Source organism: Thermoascus crustaceus, assembly GCF_041956765.1.
Source record: "Thermoascus crustaceus strain CBS 181.67 unplaced genomic scaffold VTN00scaffold_1, whole genome shotgun sequence".
NCBI lineage: Eukaryota > Fungi > Ascomycota > Eurotiomycetes > Eurotiales > Thermoascaceae > Thermoascus > Thermoascus crustaceus.
The window spans coordinates 3141344-3165892 of record NW_027192527.1 but is presented as its reverse complement, the minus strand read 5'-3'; the positions used below and the strand labels follow the sequence as shown (position 1 = coordinate 3165892).

Sequence of the window (24549 nt, the reverse complement as noted above, 5' to 3'; positions counted from 1 at the left end):
GAAGTTATTTCAGGGTAAAGAACCATCCATGATCTCTGTATGAGGACATGCATGGTGGCCATTTTGGCTGCTAGCCTGAATTCCTTGTTGTTATTATTCTTTTATGCGCTCACGTGTCCTCATCTCATACAGGAAATCCAACATTCTTGCAAGCGGCCAGAAGAATCCAATTGTCTCCGTCACACATGTCGTAGATTTCTTTATCCTCCACGGAGAGGTCCGACAATGAGAGCCAACCTATCTCTGCGCCTCAGCAAGCTGCTGGTGTTCTGGACCGTCTCTTGGTCTTGACCTGTAGATTCCTGATAAGATAGCGCCTGTCAGACGTCTGGGCGCATGCTTAACTGGCACCTTGTTTTAAAAGAAGACAGAGGACAGGGTTGGTCGAGAGACGTTTCGGGTTTGTAACCCTGTACCCTAGACAGGCGCTTCCAGTGCTCCGAAAATAGCCTGGTGAACCATGGCCAGGCGATATCAGAGAGCCTGTCCGGCGTAGCGGTTGCAGAGAACCGAGTTGGCCTCGAAGGGTCTGGCAGCAGGGATCCACCGGCGGCCCACGAAACGCGTGTCGTGTCTCTCTTTTTCCCAGTTTGGGCCGTGCTGGTGGTGGCCAGAGATCGGGTCGGGTTTCAGGAACGGCGTCGAAAGTGTCACCGCTCACCCCACCTCCAGTCGATCGCCCGGTCGAGCTCGAGCAGGCGCTCTGCTGCGATCCCAGCTTTCCCAGCTTTCCACTGCTTGGCAGGGAAGGGTCAAGTGGCGGCAGCATGTGGCGCCCTCCCAGGGCAAGCAATCCCCGTCGCGCTGGCCCCCCGCTGTGCTTCCGTGCTGCTTCTAATTGGGGTTGCGTGCCATTCCTCCAGACTGCTCCGGGGCCACAGCCACTTATCCATTTAAATCTGCTGATGCCCCATTCTGGTCGCTGACTCTTTCGTTTTCCATCCCCTTATCCAGGCAATAGGTACTATTCAGACGGTTATGTCTTCGCAGTGACTGCGTTGTTTTTGTTCCATTATTATCGCGACTCTTACTATCCTCGGGAATTTTCCACTCGTTTATAGTGCTTAATTATATCTCCACATCAACTGAAGAGAAAATAATAGTTGCGACGTGCCTGGGATAAATACCTTAATTCAATTAGAGTGATCAACGATTCCATTCATTGCTCCATCCTCCAAGTACGCGGGTCCGTCGATAATCAACCACACTCATCCAAGATGAACGTCAATAAGAAATTCGATCGTTTCAAGCAGTGGGCTGGAGAGCGCATGGGAGGAGAGGTCAAGACCAATGCCTCAGATGACTTCAAAGCCTTAGAGACAGAGATGGGCGTGAGGCACGAAGGTACGGACTTTAGGAGACTGCTTAAGGATCTTCCCTCTGGAAGACCAGGAAGGCGCATTGCTGACCCCATTCAAGGGATGGAACGCATTCACAAGTCCATGAACGCCTACATCAAAGCCATTTCCAAACGCAGCGAGGGAGAAGATAAGGAGAAAACCTTGCCCATCGCCCACCTGGGTGCCAGTATGATCACCCATGGCCAGGACTTCGATATGAATTCCGAGTTCGGGCAATGTCTCACAAGTATGGAGCCACCTGGCACATGTCTCATTTTGGGGGTATATCTCTAATCGCTATTCGATTTTATGCAGGTTTTGGAAGGACACAGGAGCGGCTGGCGCGCATACAGGAGAGCTACATCACACAAGCAACCTCGAGCTGGCTCGAGTCGCTGGAAAGGTCTCTCGCGCAAATGAAGGAATACCAGGTAAAATATATAAAGGCACATCCTATCAATTGAATCTCAGAATATCTGACATAGTGTGCAGACTGCTCGCAAGAAGCTCGAGAATCGGCGCCTGGCCTACGATGCCTCCCTCGCAAAGATGCAGAAGGTGAAGAAGGAAGACTTCCGGGTGGAAGAGGAGCTGCGGACGCAGAAGGCCAAGTACGAGGAGTCTAATGAGGATGTCTACCGGCGGATGCTAGATATAAGGGACGCAGAGGCCGACAGCGTGGCAGATCTGACAGCGTTTCTGGAAGCCGAGTTGGACTACCACGAAAGATGCCGCGAAGTTCTTCTGCAACTCAGGAATGACTGGCCTGGAGCGTGAGTACATCTGGAGGGGATGAAGGAGACCGCTGATGCTAATTCCGAGAAGACAGCCTCAGGCGCAAACCCCAAGTGGGCGTCGCCCTGGTCGTCCTCGAGCCAACACGGCGCATTCCCATCTCGAGCGGTACAGTACAGTGGAAGAGGAGCCTCCGACGCCTGCGACGGAATCCCGTCATGTCATTAGATCGCACAGGCCTGTTTCAAGCCTTGTCGAACCGCCCAGAGACTTCTACTCAGCTGATCCTGGCTCTCAACGACCAGCTTACAGTAGAAATTCAACCTTTGAAGGGCCCACCCAATTGCGCGGTGATCAGTCACCTGCTGCATCCGAGCGGATGTCCCGGCTACCTAGCGATAACCTTACCATCCGCACCACCCGCTCCCAGCTGCGGCCTGTCGGCAAGGCCTACGACACATACGTCGACTCGCCGGATGACACTGGATCGTACGGCAATATCAGCCCGGATCGTTCGTACGGCGAGAGATCGGCCTCCCCGGCAACGTCGCATGGTAGTAACATGTCGAGGACTGCCAGTTCGACCACTCTCAACAGTGTCAGCATAGGCAAGAAGGCCCCTCCGCCACCTCCACCTCGTGCAAAGAAACCACCTCCCCCTCCGGCGAAGAGGTATCTCGTCGGAGCAGGTGACGCATAGATAGATTTCCTGGTTCTATGGAGTTCAAAGCCGGGAGTTTCAGGGCGTTCACCTGTAGTCGGTGGATCCTATGTACTGCTCTCCCTTCTCGCGTTGTATGATCATTCTCTTAGGATGTCAAACATGGGACCTGTGGACGTTCCCATTCAGCTACGGTCTGTGGGAAATGAGGTTTTGAACAAATTAGGTACTGTTTTGAATAATAGTAACACGGTCGGTTGACCCGGTAGAGAACATATACAGCGGCAGCAGGCCTTGCGTAATCCGAGAATTCTGACCTCATGACCTTGCTGCCACGTTGGGAGACAAGAGTATTTATTGCGAAGGACATGGCACTTCCATCATGGCCTGTCCCTACTCCGTAGCAGCTCGTGGCAATAATAGAACTGGTTTCCAAGGCTCCTTCGTTGCGGAGAGCATGGCAACAACCGAGATGAGTTGCGAGTCTCCCCGCCAAGGCCGGAGGGACCCGCGTGGAACGGCGAGGATCGAGACCGGCCAGCTCGCCGTAGGGCACCAGAGCAGCCCGACGCCTCGTGGCTGGAGATCTTACTCAGGCGGAATCGAACAAAGCGTCTCCAGGGGGTTCTCTACAGCACCTTCGCGATGCTCTCTTGCTCTCTACGCCGTATGCTCCGTAGGACTGTAGGATAGCCCTCTGAGCTCTGCGCCCGAACGCGGCGGCGCTGGGCGCTGAGTCAGCAGGTGGCACGTGCCTAGCGCGAAATCTTCTTTCAACGTCTCGCCGCCTGCCTCCTCTCTCCAGGCACAGGCGTTCATCCGACCAGCACGGAGAGTCGCGAAAGCCCTCCCCTCCATCCCCATTTCATCAGTCCAGACCGTCAACGCGCCCTCCCCAACGCGACTCCTCGACCTGGGGTCCCTTTGGCGCCTCTGCCATTGTGCGCGACCCCCCTTTCGGTGACCTCCACGTCGTCGCCAACCGCCCTGCGTCCGTCCCATAGCAGACACCACGACTCTGCGTCCGCCAAGCATCACATAGAAGGTCTCTGCTCGTCGCATCCATCGACGACGGGAGCCCTCCGCCACGCCACATCATCAGAACCGCGCGTAGCCTTCCTGAATAGACGCGACTCGCCCTTCATCTCCCTCGACAGCTCTTTCCACGTGTTTTTCATTCACCTCCGCGGTGCCACCTGCCGCGATTCACCCCGGCACGGGCGCTCTCCGGCTCATGAGTGAAGCAGACACGCGCTAGATCATGGCTTCCATCCAGTCCGCTCCCAATATGGCGCCTGGGAACATGAGCTTGCCGCCCAATCTGACCCAGCAGCACATCCAAGAGGTCTACCAGGTGAGTTTTTTCTTCCACGCGCCTCTCGCCCATCACCTCCTTCCCCTCCCCTCCCAGCAGTCAACCTGTCCCCTCTCCACCGTGACCATGATTATCACCAGCTCGACGTGCGATAATCCGTTGCGACCACCTTCCATGGACTGCGCTAACTTCGTTGCAGAAGTTTCGGCAGATGCAAGAGCAGGGCGTCCGCCATGACGACCCCGAGTACCTCAAGGCCCACAACCTCCTCGCCGCTGTCCAGCGCCAACAAGCGTATCAGAAGCAGAGACAGTTCGCGCAGCAGCAACTTCAGGCACAGCAACGCCAGCAGCAACAACAGCAGCAGCAGAATAGCGCTGGTCCTGATGCCGCCACCAACGGTGTGAACGGTAGGTTCCATCCCGCCACGCCCCATTGACGATGTTTCATCCTGCTGACAGTCACATTTACTTCAGGTCACAATGGCTCTGTCTCAACCTCCGGTGCAGCTCAAGATTCGAATGCTGCTGTGGCTAGTGGTCAGTCAGTCCCTCAGGGGCAGGCGCCGACGCCTGCCCAGAAAGGCGCCCCCGTCTCCACGGGCAGCTTCTCTCCGGAACAGCTTGCTACGCTGAGAAACCAGATCCTTGCCTTCAAGATGTTGACCAAGAACCTCGCGATCCCGCAACGCGTCCAGCAGCAACTCTTCGGGCCCAAGAAGACACAGCCAGCCACTCCTGCGGACAATGTCGCGACTGCAGAGAATGTGCTCGAGAACGCAGCTCAGGGTTGCAATGACCGGCCCGCCGATTCAAACGAGAAGGGCGCAGAATCCAAGAGTTTCTACGAGAGCTTCCAATCTCCGTATGACTCCTTGGCCAAGACGATCAGCTACACGGACCATTCTCTTCGTGCCAATCGGCCACGTATCCCTAGCCTGATGCCAACTGGCGTCGACATGGAGCAGGTGCGCGAGGACAGGGAGATGTTATTGTACAACAGGATCAATGCGCGAAAAGCCGAATTGGCTAAGCTCCCTGCCAACCTCGGTGTGTGGGATACGAGCAAGAGCGAGGCACCCAACGGCGATGACTCATTGAAACTTAAGGCCCTGATAGAGTACAAGATGCTGAATCTCCTGCCCAAGCAGAGACTCATCCGCAAGCAGATTCAGAATGAGATGTTCCACTTTGACAACTTGGGCATGACTGCGAATCGTTCGAGCCATCGTCGCATGAAGAAGCAGTCCCTGCGGGAGGCCAGGATCACCGAGAAGCTTGAGAAGCAACAGCGTGATGCACGGGAGACCAGAGAGAAGAAGAAGCAGTATGATCAGCTGCAGGCTATTCTCAACCACGGCGCTGAGCTCCAGAATGCTGCCAACCAACAGCGTGCTCGCATGCAGAAGCTGGGACGCATGATGGTTCAGCATCACCAGCACATGGAGCGCGAGGAGCAGAAGCGCATTGAGCGGACTGCCAAGCAACGTCTCCAGGCCCTGAAGGCGAACGATGAGGAGACGTACTTGAAACTCCTTGGACAGGCCAAAGACTCCCGTATTTCACACCTGCTCAAGCAGACGGACGGATTCCTCAAGCAGCTTGCCGCTTCCGTCCGGGAGCAGCAGCGCAGCACTGCTGAGAGATACGGTGAGGATGAACGCATATACGAGGAAACAGAGGGTGAGGACGACAGTGACGAAGAAGGCGGTGGACGGAAGATCGACTACTACTCTGTTGCTCACCGGATCAAGGAAGAGATCACGGTGCAGCCTTCTATTCTGGTTGGTGGTACTCTGAAGGAATACCAGATGAAGGGTCTCCAGTGGATGATTTCGCTGTACAACAACAACCTGAACGGTATCTTGGCAGATGAGATGGGTCTTGGAAAGACCATTCAGACTATTAGTTTAATCACCTATCTCATTGAGATGAAGAAGAACAACGGCCCATTCCTGGTCATCGTGCCTCTGAGTACTCTCACCAACTGGAATCTGGAGTTCGAGAAGTGGGCCCCCTCCGTGACAAGGATAGTCTACAAAGGACCGCCCAACGCACGAAAGCAACAGCAGCAGGCTATTCGCTGGGGTAACTTCCAGGTGCTGCTCACCACTTACGAGTATATCATCAAGGACCGGCCGATCCTGAGCAAAGTCAAGTGGAACCACATGATTGTCGATGAAGGTCACCGTATGAAGAATTCTCAGTCCAAGCTGAGCAGCACGTTGACTCAGTACTACACTAGCCGCTACCGCCTGATTTTGACCGGAACTCCGTTGCAGAACAACCTTCCCGAGCTGTGGGCTTTGTTGAACTTCGTCCTACCGAACATCTTCAAGTCGGTGAAATCGTTCGACGAGTGGTTCAACACTCCGTTCGCCAACACTGGAGGACAGGATCGCATGGAGCTGACCGAAGAAGAGCAACTTCTCGTGATTCGACGTCTGCACAAGGTTCTTCGGCCGTTCCTGCTGAGACGTCTGAAGAAAGATGTCGAGAAGGACCTGCCAGAAAAGCAGGAGCGCGTCATCAAATGCCGCTTCTCTGCCTTGCAGGCCAAGCTGTACAAGCAGCTTGTCAACCACAACAAGATGGTTGTCAGCGATGGCAAGGGAGGAAAGACTGGTATGCGCGGTCTCAGCAACATGCTGATGCAACTGAGAAAGCTCTGCAACCATCCTTTCGTGTTCGAGCCTGTTGAGGACCAGATGAATCCGGGTCGAGCGACCAACGACTTGATTTGGCGAACAGCTGGCAAGTTCGAGCTGCTTGACAGGATTCTTCCCAAGTTCCGCGCGACTGGACATCGTGTCCTGATGTTCTTCCAGATGACCCAGATCATGAACATCATGGAAGATTTCTTGCGTTTCCGTGGCCTGAAGTACCTGCGTCTTGATGGTTCCACCAAGTCGGATGACCGTTCTGATCTCCTGAAGCTTTTTAACGACCCCAAATCCGAGTATTTCTGTTTCCTTCTGTCTACCCGTGCTGGTGGTCTAGGTCTCAACCTGCAGAGCGCCGACACGGTCATCATCTATGACTCGGACTGGAACCCTCACCAGGATTTGCAGGCTCAGGACCGTGCGCACCGTATCGGTCAGAAGAATGAGGTTCGCATCTTGCGTCTGATCAGCTCCAACTCCGTTGAGGAAAAGATCCTCGAACGTGCCCAGTTCAAGCTTGATATGGACGGCAAGGTCATTCAGGCAGGAAAGTTCGATAACAAATCGACCAACGAGGAACGTGATGCGCTACTGCGGACACTTTTGGAAAGTGCTGAGGCTGCCGAACAGATCGGTGACCAGGATGAAATGGATGATGACGACCTCAATGACATCATGGCTCGATCTGATGAGGAGTTGGCTGTTTTCCAGAGCATCGATCGAGAGCGAGCGAAGACTGACCCATACGGCCCGGGACATCCCCTTCCACGTCTGATGGGAGAGTCTGAACTCCCGGATATCTACCTGGCGGACGAGAACGCCGTCACAGATGAGGTCGAAGAGTACGCCGGACGTGGCGCTCGTGAGCGCAAGGTCATGAAGTATGATGACGGTCTCACTGAGGAGCAGTGGCTCATGGCTGTCGATGCCGATGATGACACCGTCGAAGATGCGATCGCTCGGAAGGAAGCCAAGATCGAGCGACGCCGTGCCAACAAGGAGAAGCGCATGCGGAAGAACCAGGGGCTGGACTCCTCACCAGAACCATCCCGCGAGAGCTCTGAAACTCCTCAACCCAAGAAGCGCCGTAAGGGGCCTGCAGCCAAGCGAAAGGCAGAGGAGGTTGTCGATGAGACACCAGCCGCCAAGCGCAAGAAGGGTAAACAGGCTAAGCCTGTTGAGACCCTGAGCCCTGAGGCTCGTGCCACTCTGCAGCAAATTCTCAACAGCGTTTACCAGGTGCTCATAGATCTTGAGCAGGAGCTGCCCGCGGAGTCTTCGGACAGCGAAGATGGTGAGACCGTCACGCGTTCCATCATCGAGCCGTTTATGAAGCCGCCGCCGAAGTCGCAATACCCTGACTACTACATGATCATCCAAAATCCGATTGCCATGGACATGATCAAGAAGAAGATCAATCGTGAGGAGTATCAGAGTTTGAAGGAGTTCCGTGACGATATCCACCTTCTCTGCCAGAACGCGAGAACCTACAACGAGGACGGAAGCGTTCTGTTCAAGGACGCAAACGATATTGAGGTAAGTTGAGACAACTTTCCTATACTCTACCGTACGTGAATTCGCTGACCAGTGTGTAGGCAACGTGTCTTGCAGAACTGAAGAAGCACGTTGAGGCTCATCCTGAGTTTGCGTTTGACGAGTTGGAATCGTCTGCTCCCGATGGCCAGTCCACGGCCGCTGTTTCTAGCGCGGGAACTCCGGCCACCTCAGGGCAGCCAAAGCTGAAGCTGACCTTCAACAATGGCAATAGCAACAACAAAGATAGCTCCAGTACTGTCAACGGAGCTAACAGCGGTGCTGCGAGTGACAACGAGTGAAATGTTGAATTAGAAACCGCACCACTCATCGGGCGAATTGGTCCGCGATGGTCTTATTTTCCCCTGGCACATGCTGCAACTCTACGAAGAGATTTTGCGCTGTTTTCGGTATCTAGTTCGTTTCTCTGTTCTTTATTTTGATCATCAGGGAGGCGTTATATGAGTAGGAGACAGGCCATGGGATGACGGTTGACGGCTACGGTGGAATGCCGGATTCATTTAAAGTGAGGAAGTCATTTCTTGTTTCTTTTCCAGCACTAGGCATTACTAGATCAAAGGTTCATCTAGTTGCTTTATGCGTTCATTCGGAGCCTTTTTCCTCTTCACATTCTGATACTAGTTAGTCATGTTTGATGTACTACCTGAACCCGAAACTTGCTTGGGAGGCGTTTCTTTCGGAATTAGACCAGATTGTTCCGAGTGTGATTCCTTTTTTTCTTCTCTTAAGTGCTTCTTGTTGCGTTGGTCATACTGCATGCACTGCGCCTTACATCTGCACAGCTTGCACCAGTACATGCCTGCATGTTGGCTTAGTCTGGAATCTTAATTCAATCTCTGTTAAGATGCTAGCCAGCTAACTACCTTCGGTACTGTACCTCGCAAGGAGTGTCACCCCATCTATATCTGTCTATGTTCCCCTTGACCCCCCTTGTTTCGTTCAGATATTACCTTGAAGGATCTATACTATCTACCTATCTCTCCGCGACCCGAAAAGAAATTGATTTGATGTATGTGTATGTGAGGATTGCTCATGAGTGAGTTCTTTAAGTTAAGGACAATGGATCTATCTATTGATTATTAATTGAAATTGGAGTAACATATACTTTTCTGAAATAGAGTAGCCCTAATTTCCTTTTAGATAAGATAATTAAGGTTGACGTTCAACGGAATGGAATGCAAAATAGGTAAATTTTCATTATCTGATCGGCATACATTGGATTGGATTGGAGTTCGTATACACGGGACATGGGACATGACATTAACAGACAACAGAAACTGTAGCAATCAATCATCTGTAGATTGACGTATCTGGACAGAAGAGGAGACAAAGCATAATAAAAACAGAAATGGACAAGACATAACGCTGAGTCAACAGTGAATGAATGAAGGAACAGAGATAGATAGCTAGCTAGATATTGTCTCGGATGTATGATATAGTGACATGGGTGTTGCAGGACCAAAACTTCATCAAATCGGGAAGTAGGCGCTAAGAGTTTCCTCCTTCCACGGCTTTCCCCCACACTTGCTCAAAGGTCAAATCCACGGCTGCGGCCCCGCTGGCCGTAGCATTAGCAGTGGCTGCTGAAGACCGGCCGAGGTCGATCACGCTTGCTTCTTCTTCTTCTTCCCCTTCCTCGTTATTTCCTTCGCCTGTAACAGAGCCAGAAGACGTTGTCGTCACGCCCGTCGGCTGGACAGTGGATGAGTCTTCTCCGAAACGGGGCAGCAGCTCGAAGTCGAAGTTGGAGCTGTACACGACGGCGGCGAAGGCCTCGAGCTCGCGGACGCCTTGCTCCATCGCCACGAGGTACTGGTTCGGCGGGTTCGTGCCGTTGCCGATGATGTGCGCCTGGCGCGTCATGACCGCGAGGACGGTGGCCAGCTTTGTCTTGGGGGCTGAGGGGGGAGCGGATGGGATGATGGTGGCTGTGGAGGAGAAGGACTGGACCCCTCCTCCTGTGGCCGCGGCTTGTTGTTGTTGTTGTTGTTGTTGTTGCTGTTGGGAGGAAGAAGTCGGTGATTGTTTGAAGGCCTGCGTGGCGCAGTTTTGGTCGACGAGGGTCGAGAAGCCTTCGTTGTTCAACAGGGTCAGGATGTGCGTGAAAGAGGGGGACTCGATCAGGTCCGAAGTCTCGTCCAGTAGATGCCGCAGCGTCGTGGCCGTCTGGGACGACGTCTCCGTTGACGAGCTGAGAACGCCCGATTCCTGCAGAACCATGTCCTCCTGTTCCCTGGGAGGCAGTAGATAAGGCAGCCAGTTCATGGACCTGTGGTAGTAAGTCAGCTTGACATTGGACATTGACAAGCGGTTATTAGATAGGACTACCTTCTCTCCTCCTCCGTAGCACCCTCGACCTTTTTGCGCACCTGGAGCGTGAGATCGGACAGCTTCGCCAGCGTGATGTCGTCTCTCGGATTCAGGGGCCCAAAGACCTCAATGACTGCCGTCCGGACCTTCTCCATCAGATCCTTCCATCCCCGGTGGAGCAACCACCAGCTGAACGTGAGGTACCGTCGATTGGTCTCGTAGTCATTCCCGAACATTTGTCCAATGTCATCCTCGTGGTTCTCGAGGCTGATCGTAGTGGTGTTCGCGGGAGGCTTGGCCAGGGACACGACACTGGAGAGGTAATTCCTTCGGCCGAGAAGGTTGAGCTGGATACGAGTGAGGAGCGTCAGGAGAGATAGGGTGTAGAGCAGAGTGAAAGATCTCGTTATCGCTGCCGTCCATCAGCGCCTTGGACATTACTTATATTGGACACAATAACCGCTTCTGCCGGCACATACAGGTAATCTTGACCTCGTTCCAGAGCTGCGTTTTGCTCCGCTTCGGGCGCTGCCCGTCTCCGTCCTGCTTTAGCTGGCTGGCATGGATGTAGCTCTCGCTTTGGAAGCTGGACAGGCTGCGTCGGTCATCCTCCGTCACGCTGGGAGTGACCGAGCTCAGGTCCGAGGCTGCCTCTCCAGCGTTCAGTCGCGCCAGCCTCTCCGCACGCTTCTTCTGCAGCTCCTGCGTGAGCTCCTCGACGGGGAGAGCCTCGAGGATGTTCTCGGTAGCGGTAGGGAGCAGTGCCAGGACGGTGAAGGTGCAATCCGTCTGGTTCTGTTCGAATCGGCGGCGCAGGCTGAATGATCCATCATATGAGTGTCAGCGGGGATCATCACGCGATCGGGTATCATCGATGGGATAGGATGGCAAGTCACGAACTTCTCTCTGGCAATTCTCTCGCTGCTCATGCGCTCACGAGCATCTGATATCTTGGACAGCACATACTGCCCAACCAGGTAGCCAGCCCCGACGACGCCAAACCCGATAGCTAGGCGTTTGCGATTGCGCTGGAACCAGCGCCTGGTAGCACCTATCATGATGCAGAGAGAGCGATCCGCGACGGGGAAGATGGCGACTCCTTATGTCATGATATATCACGGGAGGCAAGTCCAGAGGACGGCGCACGAGGCTTTCCCACTGCTCAGCAGGAAAATGAAGGGGAAGATGAGCGCAGGAAAGCTGGCGGGAAAGGAGGAGAGACAGCGTCCGCTATGATCGAACGTCGCGTTGGCAGGCGAGTCTAGCGCGACGACCTCGGCCGACGCAAGCGACGGACGGAGATGGCGCCCGCGGGCAAGACCGACAAGACATCACTGCGGCGTATCTCGTCCCCACCAGCATCTTTGTCCAGGCCCAATTACTCTGATGCCCATCGCCCCCAAACCCCAGCGTCCATCCCCGGCCAGTTGCATCTTGACCCGGGCGGAGGGGGCCCGATCGAGTGTTCTGGCTCTCTTTTCCATCCAGCGTAGGCCAAGATATACAACTTAGTCCTCGACCACTCCACATCTTACCACCCAACGCCCAGCGCACCCCGTCTTCACGATTTTGATCACCCCGAATCCTAACCTCCCACGGCCCAGCTGGCCGTCGAACACAGCTGGGTCGTCGCCCGATAACTCGAGGAAGAGAGAGAGGTAAACCCGCCTACGAGAGAAAAGCAAATTCGTCGAGATGGAGCCCCGCAGGACCCCTCCAGAGTACTTCCTGGAGATCTTCGCGGACACCACCTCGGTCAAGGACGTGCTGAAAGGTCTGGATCCGTTTTTTCTGGCCTTGCATTTGGGAACGAAGTTGTGAAGTTGCATTTTTGTTTCTTTTTTTTTCCCAACTCCCAGCTGACTTTGACCCCGTTCGCCCTTACTAGGTGTCCTGAACCTGATCTTCTTCCACCGCTACTTCCCCTCGATCCGCCCCAACACCGTCGATGTTCTCGACCTGACTCTCCCGGTCATCAACGACGTTGAGCTCGAGACCCTCATCGACTCCCGCGTCTCTTCCCTGGTCCGTCAGCACCTGTCCTCCGCGAGCGCCTACGGCGGTGGCGGCGTACGTGGCCGCATCGCTGTTGAGTTCTACGAGAAGAGGCGCAGGCGCGCAGGGCTGTGGTTCGGTGGTCTGGCTGGAAAGGGGGAGGAGGAAGTTTGCTGGGAGATCTGGACGCTGGATGTGACGATCGCGACCCCAAGGACGGATTCAGGTATGTGCTTCTACAACCTCTTGCTTCGTTTGGCGGGGTGACGAGACTACGACATTGGATCCGGGGGGCCGTTTACTAAAACAACTTGCTAATTTGCGCATTAGAACGAGCGAAGGTGCGCAAGGCCATGGAGAACATGCTTCAAAAGGCCGCATTGAAGATCCTCGCTGTGGTCAACAGGGACAAAGACCATATCCCACCCATCACTACGAGCGATGCCAATCCCTTCCCATACCGCATCGTGTTAAATCCTCGCACAGACAGCTGGGGAAACCGCATCGGCATCTATTGATAGAAGTAAGAGCTTTTGGTTCTACACCCGACGTGATATGATTGATACCCATGTTGAAAACTCACACGTTATGAGAACATACGCTACTAACGCTCCTGGGAGGTCCATCTGGAGCGCAACAGAACGATCATGTTCACGGAGTTGGAGGATTGGAGGGTTGTGCACCCAAGGAACTGGTCCGGATGTATAATTACTTGCTACTCCTTAAAAAGTCTCCAGGGCTTCAACACGCCAGAGGCGGAGTGCAATTGAAAAGCAAACAAAAAAAGCTAAACGGTGGTGCTGAATTCCAGGGGAAATACAACATTAACCATGACCATACACGCGCATACTCAATAACAGGACACCGTTCCAATCCATCCGCCCAAACCGAAGAGGAACCTGTACTGTCCCGATCGATACATGTTGGGTCCAACAACAGCCAGTTTCGGTCATTCGACTCTATAACATAATATACTCGCGAGCAGAGGAAGCGCTTGGCAGAAATCATCTCTCGTGAAAAAAAAAGGGAGAATCGAGTGATGCACGGGCAGAGAGATCACGCCATGTACATGTCATCTTTTCCGATTCTCCGACATGTTTCCCGGGCCGTCTAGGTCGAGTGCGGCTTGGCGGCAGCATCTGCCTGAGCACGCAGGTTGGCAGAGGTGGATCCAGCCTCGAAGAAGCGGGAGAGCAGGGGCTGGAGGAAAGAGTGGAAGACGACCTGAGCGCCGCTGGGAGGTTGTCAGACAACAACGTTCGTGAAGCGGATCGACAGAATCACTTACTTGGTCTGGGGGAGAGACATCCAGAGGATGAGGACAAACTTGAAGATGTAGTAGAAGGCTATATATCAATCTCGTCAGCAAAGGAGAATTCGCGGCAAATTGAATTATCATGTCAAACTGGAAACTTACGGAACCAGTAGGCAGCGTTGATGGCACTCTCAATGACGGTCAGGAAGGCGTAGACCACCCAGTACTGTTAATTGTGCTCGTGATCAGTCGCTGTTATCATGTCACGTGGGTACCTGCCGAGAGCAGGCAGAACCATTATCAATTGGGTGTCACAAGAACATACCGTCAACCACTGTATCAATTCCAGTTGTCAGCAGGACAAGCTCGCGGGTATGGAACAGGCAGCAGTGCGTTTCAACTCACCTGAGTATCATCGGCTTTACCAGTCGTGAAGAGTGCATGAAGGGAGTAGTAACCGGGGATCAGGAAACCGACGAAGTTGACGAGGAATTCGCCCGCGATGTTGAAGAAGACGAGGAAAAAGTAGATGCCAACAAGACCCAAGAAAGCATACACCTTGGGAACAGAGGTCTGTCTCTCGAGCTGGTTGAGGATGGGGTACTTGGACAGCTGTTATGGATGTTGTCCATGGTCAGTTTTGCGGGAAATTCCTCAGGATGCAATGCAAGGCAAGAAAACGCACCTCCTTGTCGAGCTGAGCTATGCTGTGCTGGGCACGATCCTGAAAGGTGGCCATCTTTGCTTTCTTGTTTCTGAAAGAACTTGTTAAAAGTTCTGTGATGGAAGGACGATGGGCTGGCGGGATGAGTTGCGATGGGAAAGCTGGAAAGTTGCGAAAGAAGGGTTAAAGGAAACGCTGGCTTGTTAGTTTAGGTAGCTTTCAGCAGGAGAGAAGTGGATGACGGTGCGCTAGGTCACGTGCAGTCCATGACGTATCACCGGTCCATCCAGCTGGCCTCTTTTCCACGATGTCTCCACCGCCTAGAAGGCCAGCTTCAGTTCTGGAGCTCCTCTAGACCCTGAGTGCGTTCGTTGTTGCATGGCTTAGCGTTTTCCAGAATTGCATGCTTGTTGCTTTGTTGTATCTGCCTCATCCATGCCTTGTGTTGATCGGATACGCAGTACACCCTCGAAGCGGATATGGCTTCCGCTCTTCCTCAGAGTGACCGCTGGATTATGCTTCCCCCTTAGGAGAGGCTGGAAAGCAACTGGAGCTTGCACAGAAAAAATTTCACCTAAAAATAACCACACTGGCTCCACATCTGTTCTTTTTCCTTCTCGAAAGTTACAATCGCCCCAGCTGCGGCTACACGGCCTCGGCATTCTAGCATTTATTCCAAGGCATCGAAGACTGCTGCTGTGGTCTATGCGGTAGAAAGGTCGATAGAACCATACTCGTCGAGGTTGGATCGCCGCGGTAAACTTTCATGTTAGGACCCAGTAAGTTACCAGATATCCGGAACTATTTCCGTAGCTTTCTTTTCGAGTTCGTTGCTAGCCCTCCGTACGGAGAACTGGGGCCCGGAAACGGAACAGTTGGGGACTTGGGTAGTGATACATCTCCAAAACAGTGGATTTAGCCCACGAGGCCGCGCGGGAGACGATCGGGATTCGGAAGGTCTAAGATCGTCTCATCGCCATGTTTGTTTGCTGGCCCATGCGAGACTTTCGAACTCATCTTTCTTTTCTTTTTTCTTTTTTTTTCGATTCCATGGCGTTATTTTTCGCCAGTCAATTCCACCCCTTCCCCCAACCACCCGGCAGCGGAGTAAATAACCAACAAGCAACTCTACACCGTATACTTTTGCTGCTTCTCGACCGACAACGGAATGTAACCCCACAGTTTCCTACATGCAGCAGTAGCACATGGCTCAATGCAGCCTGTTTGATGATGACTTGGCCATGATGGTTATTACGGGCTACTCCGTACATCTTCCACAGTGTTGAGCGATCCGGTTGAAAAACCGTCTCGTGCTATGACCCCTTAGCGCTATTTGCACCGTTGCCAACCTCCCCGAGGTCCTCACCGCTTCTCTTCAGCTCTGCGCCGCTAAAGTCAGTGCATAGGCAGGAATTTCCACTCGTGATAATGTCACTGCGTGGGCAGGAACTGAATTGAATGGTATTTGATATCACATGACTAACTGGTTGTATGTACCGTATACTGTATGGGCGGGATTGGAAGCTTCACCGCCGTCCACCAGCTGCAGGGGGGCCTTGGCGAATGCAGCGTTAGAATGCTTGCGTGGGTGTGTTGTTTTCAACGTGCATAGGCGTGATATGCATGTGTGACTGCCTGACGATGGTTCTTAATTGCAACTATTTGGGCCTTTCGGAGGTGTTCCATTGGAGCTATGGCGCTAGGTACCTAAGCCGCGGAATATATATAAAAGTTCTTGGCGAGGTTCCAGCAATAGCACTCCCCTCGCGTGGACAGTAGATAGGGCAGACTCTCGACCCATAACCGACCATTCAATGAATAGACGCCCCAATAGAAAAGGGGAAAGCACGGAAATGTAGTGTCGAAGATGTATGAAGTCCAGGGGATGGAAATAAATCCTAGCTACATACCTGGTAACTCCCTAGTGGAAATAGGGGCAAGAGACCACTATCCCCGAAATCAAGTAAGAATTGATAATGAGGCTATAGAAAATATTCTACTCAGAGTAATTATCTAAGACTGAGTCCGAAGGTCCCATCCAAAAGAAAAAAGATACTGTACGTGGGTGACCAAACCTCTTCCCAAAGGTCCAGTGCACGGATTCCTCAAAAAAATCAATCCACTAGGGACTTACCAACAAGCTCAGGCAAGATGGCCGAGTTGGTCCAAGGCGTCAGGTTAAGGTAACCAAACCTTAATACTTGCGGTTAGCAAGTTTCCTGATCTTCGTAAGGGGGCGTGGGTTCGAATCCCACTCTTGTCAGCTTGTTCTTTTTACTTCCATTTTTCCCACCATGCCCCGCCATGGCTTTTTCTTTTCTTTTCTTTTTTTCTTTCTTTCTCTTCTTTTTCTTTTTCTTTCTTTCTCTTCTTTTTCTTTTCTTTTTTTTTTTTGTATTCGCCTTATGCAGTCGCCGAGGGTGTACTTGTGGGCACGTCATAAGAATTTGCTTTTGGGAGCTACAATATCCGAAAAGAAGAGCATGCCTTTTTCGTTGTCACTGTATTGCCATCATGCAGCCCTGAGTATACCCGTGCAGTGCGTATCCCTGCATCAGATGTGTGCGATATTGATATGTACTTCGTACTGTAGGCACAAACGTTGAATCTACACAGATTTGAGGGTTGTACCGGCGAAAGAAAACAAGTAAGTTTACATATGAAAATGCCCAGCATATAGCTGAAATCATTTACTCCCAAGCTTCTGTTAGTTGCATGTAATGCCTTCAGGAATTTCTAGAGGGATGGCGTCGGGGTTTGTGAAGAAGTTCTCTGGGTCGTAGGTCTTCTTGATACCGACCAATCGGCAGACGTTTGAGCCGTAGTATGACTCAAGAGGGTTTGTGGAGATATCTGCATCCATATAGCCCGAGTAGGAGGCCGGTCTGATGTAATAAATACCATGTTAGCAAGGGGGGTTCGGCCAGGGAAGGTAAGTGTAACATACCCTACAACAGGCCTGAGGAAACTTTCCAACCCTGCAAACCAGTCCTCGTACCACTGCTGGGTCGCAGCATCGTCAGAACCGTGCACCTGGAACTCGAGGTGGGCGTACGCCTGCTCCCGCCATGGGAAGGCACCATCGTTACTGTCGCCCGAAATGTTCCAGGAATGCCATTCTCCCCACACCTGTGAAGCGTCGTCTAGTTCGCTGATCATGTCCACGACCCTCTTCAGCGCGTCATCTGGCAGGAGGTTATCCTTCTGGACGAAGAAGGACTTGCTGAGACGCTTGAAGCGTTCCCATGGAGGGGCGGTTCCTCTGGTATCTGTGACCGGCAGTTCCTTATACAGGAACCGTGGGTGATTCTCGTATTGGGTGAAGGGTTGCGGGATAACGTTCATGATGGACGTGTCAACTTGTTCATCCGGCAGGCATTCCGTGATGTTGTATCCGAAGACACGAGAGTTGTCTGTGTTGCAGTTTCCAGATATCTGCACCTGCGGGTTACCGATCTGGAGGAGCCCGGATGCGTTGATCAGCGCCTGCAGTTCCTGTGCTGATCCACCAAGGTACCATCCCAATATTTGGACGGTACTCTTGTATACATTGACCTGGGAGGTAAGTTCCTTGGGCTGGATGGGTGCCCACTCGAGGAACTGCTTCGCCACCTCGTACCGGTCATTGGTGTCATTCCATGAAATAGCAAGCATGGCGGACCGCGGTAGCTGTTTTAGCTGCAGCGTGAATTCGACCACGATCCCGTACGTCCCTCCGCCTCCGCCTCTGATGGCCCAGAACAAATCCGGATGCGAGGTGGGGGATGCAGTGACTGTCTTCCCATCTGCAGTGACCACTTCGGCGGCAAGCACGTGGTCACTGGACATCCCTAGGGCGCGCATCTGCATGTTAAAGCCGCCAGAAGATATAAGACCACCCAGACCAACTGTTGGGCAGAGTCCACCAATGAACGTGGTATTGTACGCATCGAGAGTGGTGTAGAGAGCCCCTAGGCGGATGCCTGCTCCGACTGTGGCTGTCTTCCTGTCGGGTGATACTTCAACATGGTTGATGTGGGAAATGTCAATGACGAGGGTGTTGTTCAGCGCCGAATAAGCGAGGAAACTGAGAGAAACATCAGCTAGTTGCCCCGAGGTGCATATTTTGAATTGACGGATCTTTATAATCTTATAACTTACTGATGACCCCCAGTTCTAGGCACAGCCTTGTGTCCAAATTTCTGGGCACATTTAACCAAAGGGCCGACCTCATCGGCGTTGACAGCAAAAGCAATCAATGCTGGGAACTGATCAAACCTAGCAACAGGTACATTATCAGTATGAACAATTAAGTGAATTCAAATATTAAGACCAACTGGATTTTCTCCCCCAGCCGAGCATCCGTGTATGTATCGGAGTTGGAATCAACTATTCTCTGACTCGCATCTTTCTCACTCAAGGCATGCTGGACACAACTTCTCAATGATTGGGTCCCATTCTGTCCGAATGGAGCAGCGGAAGTATAGACTGAAAACGAAAGAAGCCCCAGAAGGGGGATGATGGGGTACAGCTTCATGGCTGTATATACTTCCAATGTACAGTCTATATGTATATGTATGTACTCAAGCACTACTGCGTAATAGACTTAACGCAGGCTAGACTGACTTGGGAAAGAGAGATACAGAAACGAGAGTATTGTCTAATCAGACAAGGAGCCAAGAATTGGATGACGAGTGCTGTATCACCGAATACATCGCATCTTATATAGAAAAACGTACCAAAGCTGCAATAATCAGCTTTGATAATGGCAGGCCCTGGCCTTCCAGACTCTGTCCGAAGACAAGTCATCTTCTCCGTGGTGGATAGTGTCCGGCGGACCGCTGGTGAACGGGGAGAATTGCAAGTGACAAAGTGAGGAGGCGGGATGTTGAAGGGAGATCCGCCCGCCGACGGAGACAATGAAGCCCTAGCTTAGTCATCAAGCTGGCACGTCCTGGCCACGGGGGTTTCATCTCCTTGGTAACTCTGATGTTAATAATAGTACATGTACATCTATCCAGAAGAGATATGTATAGGACTGATTATTGATAAATATAGACTTGTTAAGTAAGTACATGAAAGGTCAGGTAGAGGTAGTAGGTACCGACCAGCGATAGAACCACTGAACTCTCCTGCAACTATCCAATAACCTTACCACAACCCTTGCACGACCGCCCTGTAACTGTCAAAGATATCAGTTTTCCACTATAGTACTTCGTAGTAATCAGTGCCCCCTCAGGAAGCAAATTAGCACATCTTGTAGATAGATCATGTGCTGTTAGTATCATGTACTGTAACAATTTAAAGTCTAGTAGTTAAGAAAGCCTCAAAATCTTACCTAATAGTTAGTTAGAGTGCCCTAAAACCATCTTACAGGAAATAATGCCACCAAGGAATCTGCAGAAAGGACAATTTGGCTTCGAACGCATTGATGATGTCACACGTATAATAAGACATGTATACTTAATATTAGTCTCTATATGGTTCACAGCATCTTCTTGAGAATTTTTGGGAGTCGACAAGGGTAGCCTAATTGACATCAACTGATTTAACTGGTGAGTATCTACTTCCAAGTGGAACAATCATTGAATTGAACAGTCTTACCCACAACTCCGGGAAGTTTGTTATTTAATTTGCCCAAATATACGTCCATCGAACCAGAAACCAAATGTAAACCTGTAATGCATATGCATACTAATATATTTCTGACAAACATTTCCCATAGACTGTTCATCAGTAAAATTCGCCACTGTATTCCAAATACATTCTAGACATAATGAAATTTATTCTCCAATAACTCTCAGAAAGCACAGAGTTTGGGCACGGCCAGAAAGCGTGCATACAAGATTAGAGCAGCTCCAACTGTCAAGATAATGGCACTGAAGTTGATGAGTCCCGTAAATCCTCCATGATTGCTTGTGATAAGGGCACCCCCGATCGGGCTTCCAGTGAGACCTCTGAACAAAAGACTGTTAGTCGAACAGAGTACATCAAGATTATCTATGCTACAGACTAGGATTGAACATACCCGAGTGAACAGATGGCCATCATGATTCCAATTCTGACCCCAATTGTCTTCGTGTCAGGGGTGATCTGAGCAACACAGGCTGATTGAAGTGAGATCAGCCCGCCGGAGAATATCCCGTAGAGAACAGAGAAAGAGATTATTGCCGGAGGGGCCTTTATGCCATAAAGACCGAAAAGCAAAATGCCACAACCCAAAGCACAAAAGAAGATAGTGTTGAATCTGAGAAGAACTCAAGTCAGTATAGAAAGATTCGAGATTGGAAGGAGCAGCTGACCTGCCGAACCTATCAGCCAAAATTCCAGTAAGGATTCGGGCCACGAAGGATCCCGCGTTCAGGTATGAAAGCAAATTGTTGGCCTTGCTTTCGCTCATCCCATAGTATTGGCCGTAAATTGGCAAATAGAAGAAGGGGATGAACATCCCCCATAGGACAAGGAACATTCCAGCAGAAAACACGATATATTTCCAGTCCTTTAGTATGCTGACAAAATCCAATTTTGTCTTTGTGCCTCGGTCAGAATTCGAAGTAGAAGATCTCGATACGAGCAGAAAGCAAGATGGCACGAGAAGGCCAATGCAAATGAAGCCGGCAGTCCTCACTGCCCACCCAAAACCTATGTGGTCTAACAGATATTGGACCAGCAATGGCCAACATATGCCACCTAGCGAAGAACCGGCAACTGCTATGCCGAGAGCAAGCCCAAGACGTGCGCTGAACCACTGGGAGACTGCTGATATGGTCGGGTAGAATCTATAGCGATTTTCAGCATATAGAAAACCGAAAAGTTCCATCTACTGGTATCCTTACAGCATTGCATTTCCAATACCAAACATTATTCCTTGCGTAAGCATTAGCTGGTAATATTTTGTCGACAAGCTCGTGAGTATCATCGAAAGCACGTAAATGAGCGTTCCAGGGACAACAATGCGAGTGGCGCCGTATCTATCGCACATGGGTCCTATTACCAAGCCACCTATGAAAAGGATGAAAACCTGCATATCATTTAGCCCTGATTCTTACAGCTGTTGAAGGGCAAAATACTTGCAGGGAACCAATCCATGATATCACACTGCCGGACGTGTTGGATAGCATCTTTTTTTGGTAGTATGCTTGAAATGTACCAAAAGTATTGAGCAACCCTGAAGCTTCTAGTCAACTTTATACCATACCTGATGAGAATATAACAATTGTGCATACCGAAAGTTGCAAAGTATGCCAGGAAGCCACCGAGGACCACCAGCCAGGCTCGTATACCGCCATCGGGGGGCGAGTCATTTTCAAATCTGTCCACCTGCTGCCGTGAAAGGGATTCATTCGGCGAGGGGTAGAATAAAGGGAAGTCTATTATTATTGGCCTTTGTGAATCGAAGAAATCAATTTGAGAGAACCGACTCGGCAGCAGCGTCTCAGAGGATGAGTACGACGACCTCGGGCGGAAGTGAGCCAGTGAAGGCTTCTCTAGCTGGATCCCATCATCCTGTCCAGGATAATAGAAGCTCAATGGTCGAAAAATAGGTAGATCCGGTAGTATTGGCCTTTCAATTCTGCTTCGGCTCCGATTCCTGTTATTCCTATCCATTTCGAATGCTGACCGGACGAAGGAATATAAGGCATCAAGGGCATCGTACGTCGTGTCTAAAAATCCTGGAATGCGGGAAGGAGACAATCTACAATAAAAGGGAACACAAACATTCGAAGCTAAAAACCCACGTTCTGATTCTTTAGGACATGCTGTTCGGCGCTCGTTTTGCTCCGATATGATAGGACGGCTTCAAGAAACCCTCCGTTGTGCAACGGGCCGACGGGCGCGCTGTAACAGCGCATTGCAGGTGACACAGCACCTCGACCAGTGGGTGAAATGTGATGCAAGATCCGCCACCAGTATAACAGAATGCCCAGCCCAGCGGGGACGGTGGAATACAGCGGTTGCTAGTCGGGAACTCCAAAGAGCCGAAGACAAAATACCTCTAGGTACCATTATCACTCCACCGCGCCATAATGTTACAGTTGAAAATCAGAACCCTCACAGAAAGTACTCTATCCTCCCCAGAAAGTACAATGCTCTCTCTCTTCCTTTTCGTTATAATATCAATTATTCTTTTGCGAACGTATCTACGCAGGAGTATTCCGAGTCCAAACATCGGTTTGCCGTTTATCGGGGATGCTCTGGGATATGCAAAAGACCCTGTCGACTTTGTCAGACGGGCAACGGTTAAATGTGGGCAGGTCTTCCGTATCAACATGATTTTGAACAATATTGTATTCTTAAGGGGAACCGAGATGAACAAGATGTATCTCGACACTAGAGAGGAAGTCTGGTCATTTGGCGATGGCATGGTACGTTGACCTTCATTTTAATGCTGTGTACATGTTTCTAATCAGATTCCAGGGTCTTTTCCTAAACAAGGTCGTGATCCCAGGCTATTTCACTCATCTGAAGAGACTGGTCAGCTCTCTCAATCGTGGTATCAATCGAAATGTGGCTCTGGATCATTATACCAAAATTGCGGCTGAAGAATCTGAAAAATCGCTCCGCAAATGGGCCTCCAAGCCCGACATAGAGCTTTTTGAAGAAGTCTCAAAATTTGCGCACAAGGTTATTGTTCGATGTCTTATGGGGCAGGATTTCTATGATCACAACCTTGAGGAACTCTATGACTTGCTCCACCGTATGGAAGCGGACATAGGGCATCCATTCAATTTCCTCTTCCCCGACTGGGTTCCGCATCCCCCAGCAAGGCGTCTGGGGAAATGCCGGGATAGGGTCGCAGAGATCTTCCATGAGAGATTGATGGAAAGGGAACTGAATGCGGAGCAGTGGAAAGACTCACTAGACTATATCTCCTATACACTGAACGACAAGACGACGGCTTATCTTAAGGAATTTTATCCGGCCCACCATACTCTTCTGATGTTTGCCGCTCATACGAGTACCGTGGCGAGCATCGCGTGGACGATCATTGAGGTATGGCCTGCGTCGGATTCCTCTAATTGTGATCTCTAACTTAAACATTTTGCAGCTCCTCAGGTCTCCAACCCACATGAGCATGCTTCGCGAAGCGATGTCTGAATGCCCTAACATTCACAAATCCCCGCACCTTGTGGCGTACCTGAAAGAGACTGGACGTCGCTACTCCGGGGTCAACATGCTTCGTCTAGCGCGCCGGCAGGTGCAACTTCCAGATTCGGATTTTTCTATTCCCAAGGGCTGTGTTGTCTCCATTTCTCCTTATTTGACTCACCATGACCCCAGTATCTACAGCCATCCAGAGTTCTGGGACCCGGAACGTTGGCTCAGGCAAGGGAAACTGCCTGAACAGCTAAACACCAACAAAGGAGTGGCCTTTCTTCAGTTTGGCGCTGGCTCACATAGGTGCCCTGGCGAAAACGTTGCTGGCATTATTGCCCGTGAGATGATTTCGACTTTGGTCAAGAATTACAGCGTGGAATGGGGGGCTCATGGTCCACCAAATGACCTTTCGCAGCTGGACTTTACGAAGATTGGTAGTCCATGGCTTAAGGGGGATGCGTCGGTGACCATAAAAGGCCGCGAGGAAGGAGAAGCAGTCTCATAAAAAGAACTGGCCATCTCCGTCGCCTGGAGTAGGCTATAGCAACTCACAGGATTTACTACCGTCATTTCGTTTCCTTTGTCATTCAAGAATGGTATTAAGCAGACAGCAGAGATTTTCCACTCCCTGGAGGAATAGAAAGAAAATTTAGATCTTACGTACGGGCCTGAATAGTTTTGATAGGACTGGTTGTATTGCTTACAGCTATTCTATTTCTTCTTCTTTTTTTGGCGTCAAGAAGTGGACTTGCTGATTTTATAGAATGGTTTGGCAAACATTTTAATACTGTGCGTTCTTTTACTGTGAGTTTTTTTTTCTTCACTGGGTCTAGTATTCTATTTGTTTCAGTTGGACAGTAAAGATGGTATCATGATTTACGTTGAGCAAATATCATATATTTGTCTAAATGGAGAAGGAAAATAAATAACATGATTGAACGGTTGTTCCTAGGTTTTCTTCCAATTCTATTGTATAAACT

The 24549-nt window shown here is 51.0% G+C and overlaps 10 protein-coding genes and 1 non-coding gene across 11 annotated transcripts; 7 read left to right on the top strand and 4 right to left on the bottom strand.

Moving 5' to 3' along the window:
- Positions 1-1217: 1217 nt before the first annotated feature.
- Positions 1218-2775, top strand: VTN00DRAFT_1104 (uncharacterized protein; the record flags this gene model as incomplete). Its single annotated transcript, XM_069427175.1, has 5 exons — positions 1218-1344; positions 1420-1587; positions 1656-1771; positions 1833-2113; positions 2166-2775. The coding sequence occupies 5 exons, from the start codon at positions 1218-1220 to the stop codon at positions 2773-2775; spliced, it is 1302 nt and encodes a 433-aa protein (XP_069291806.1).
- Positions 2776-3118: 343 nt separating this feature from the next.
- On the top strand, positions 3119-3978 carry VTN00DRAFT_1103 (uncharacterized protein; the record flags this gene model as incomplete). The annotated part of the gene is made up of 2 exons (XM_069427174.1): positions 3119-3403; positions 3496-3978. 2 exons carry the CDS (start codon positions 3119-3121, stop codon positions 3976-3978), a joined length of 768 nt encoding a protein of 255 aa, XP_069291805.1.
- Positions 3979-3997: 19 nt separating this feature from the next.
- Positions 3998-8548, top strand: VTN00DRAFT_1102 (uncharacterized protein; the record flags this gene model as incomplete). The annotated part of the gene is made up of 4 exons (XM_069427173.1): positions 3998-4090; positions 4251-4461; positions 4528-8249; positions 8309-8548. 4 exons carry the CDS (start codon positions 3998-4000, stop codon positions 8546-8548), a joined length of 4266 nt encoding a protein of 1421 aa, XP_069291804.1.
- Positions 8549-8618: 70 nt separating this feature from the next.
- On the top strand, positions 8619-8892 carry VTN00DRAFT_1101 (uncharacterized protein; the record flags this gene model as incomplete). The annotated part of the gene is made up of 2 exons (XM_069427172.1): positions 8619-8663; positions 8716-8892. The coding sequence occupies 2 exons, from the start codon at positions 8619-8621 to the stop codon at positions 8890-8892; spliced, it is 222 nt and encodes a 73-aa protein (XP_069291803.1).
- An 863-nt stretch (positions 8893-9755) lies between these two features.
- On the bottom strand, positions 9756-11635 carry VTN00DRAFT_1100 (uncharacterized protein; the record flags this gene model as incomplete). Its single annotated transcript, XM_069427171.1, has 4 exons — positions 9756-10536; positions 10596-10989; positions 11057-11394; positions 11478-11635. The coding sequence occupies 4 exons, from the start codon at positions 11633-11635 to the stop codon at positions 9756-9758; spliced, it is 1671 nt and encodes a 556-aa protein (XP_069291802.1).
- Positions 11636-12272: 637 nt separating this feature from the next.
- VTN00DRAFT_1099 (uncharacterized protein) lies at positions 12273-13090 on the top strand (the record flags this gene model as incomplete). The annotated part of the gene is made up of 3 exons (XM_069427168.1): positions 12273-12351; positions 12466-12798; positions 12903-13090. The coding sequence occupies 3 exons, from the start codon at positions 12273-12275 to the stop codon at positions 13088-13090; spliced, it is 600 nt and encodes a 199-aa protein (XP_069291801.1).
- A 223-nt stretch (positions 13091-13313) lies between these two features.
- Positions 13314-13580, bottom strand: VTN00DRAFT_1098 (uncharacterized protein; the record flags this gene model as incomplete). The annotated part of the gene is made up of 1 exon (XM_069427167.1): positions 13314-13580. The coding sequence occupies one exon, from the start codon at positions 13578-13580 to the stop codon at positions 13314-13316; it is 267 nt and encodes an 88-aa protein (XP_069291800.1).
- A 102-nt stretch (positions 13581-13682) lies between these two features.
- Positions 13683-14566, bottom strand: VTN00DRAFT_1097 (uncharacterized protein; the record flags this gene model as incomplete). The annotated part of the gene is made up of 6 exons (XM_069427166.1): positions 13683-13806; positions 13861-13918; positions 13990-14053; positions 14153-14161; positions 14233-14439; positions 14513-14566. 6 exons carry the CDS (start codon positions 14564-14566, stop codon positions 13683-13685), a joined length of 516 nt encoding a protein of 171 aa, XP_069291799.1.
- Positions 14567-16636: 2070 nt separating this feature from the next.
- VTN00DRAFT_t32 lies at positions 16637-16754 on the top strand. The gene has a single exon. It is a non-coding gene; the product is annotated as a tRNA-Leu (tRNA).
- A 444-nt stretch (positions 16755-17198) lies between these two features.
- Positions 17199-20939, bottom strand: VTN00DRAFT_1096 (uncharacterized protein; the record flags this gene model as incomplete). The annotated part of the gene is made up of 7 exons (XM_069427165.1): positions 17199-17376; positions 17439-18557; positions 18632-18748; positions 19626-19646; positions 20314-20427; positions 20499-20717; positions 20773-20939. 7 exons carry the CDS (start codon positions 20937-20939, stop codon positions 17199-17201), a joined length of 1935 nt encoding a protein of 644 aa, XP_069291798.1.
- A 1840-nt stretch (positions 20940-22779) lies between these two features.
- Positions 22780-24074, top strand: VTN00DRAFT_1095 (uncharacterized protein; the record flags this gene model as incomplete). The annotated part of the gene is made up of 3 exons (XM_069427164.1): positions 22780-22836; positions 22889-23464; positions 23520-24074. The coding sequence occupies 3 exons, from the start codon at positions 22780-22782 to the stop codon at positions 24072-24074; spliced, it is 1188 nt and encodes a 395-aa protein (XP_069291797.1).
- Between the last annotated feature and the right edge of the window lie 475 nt (positions 24075-24549).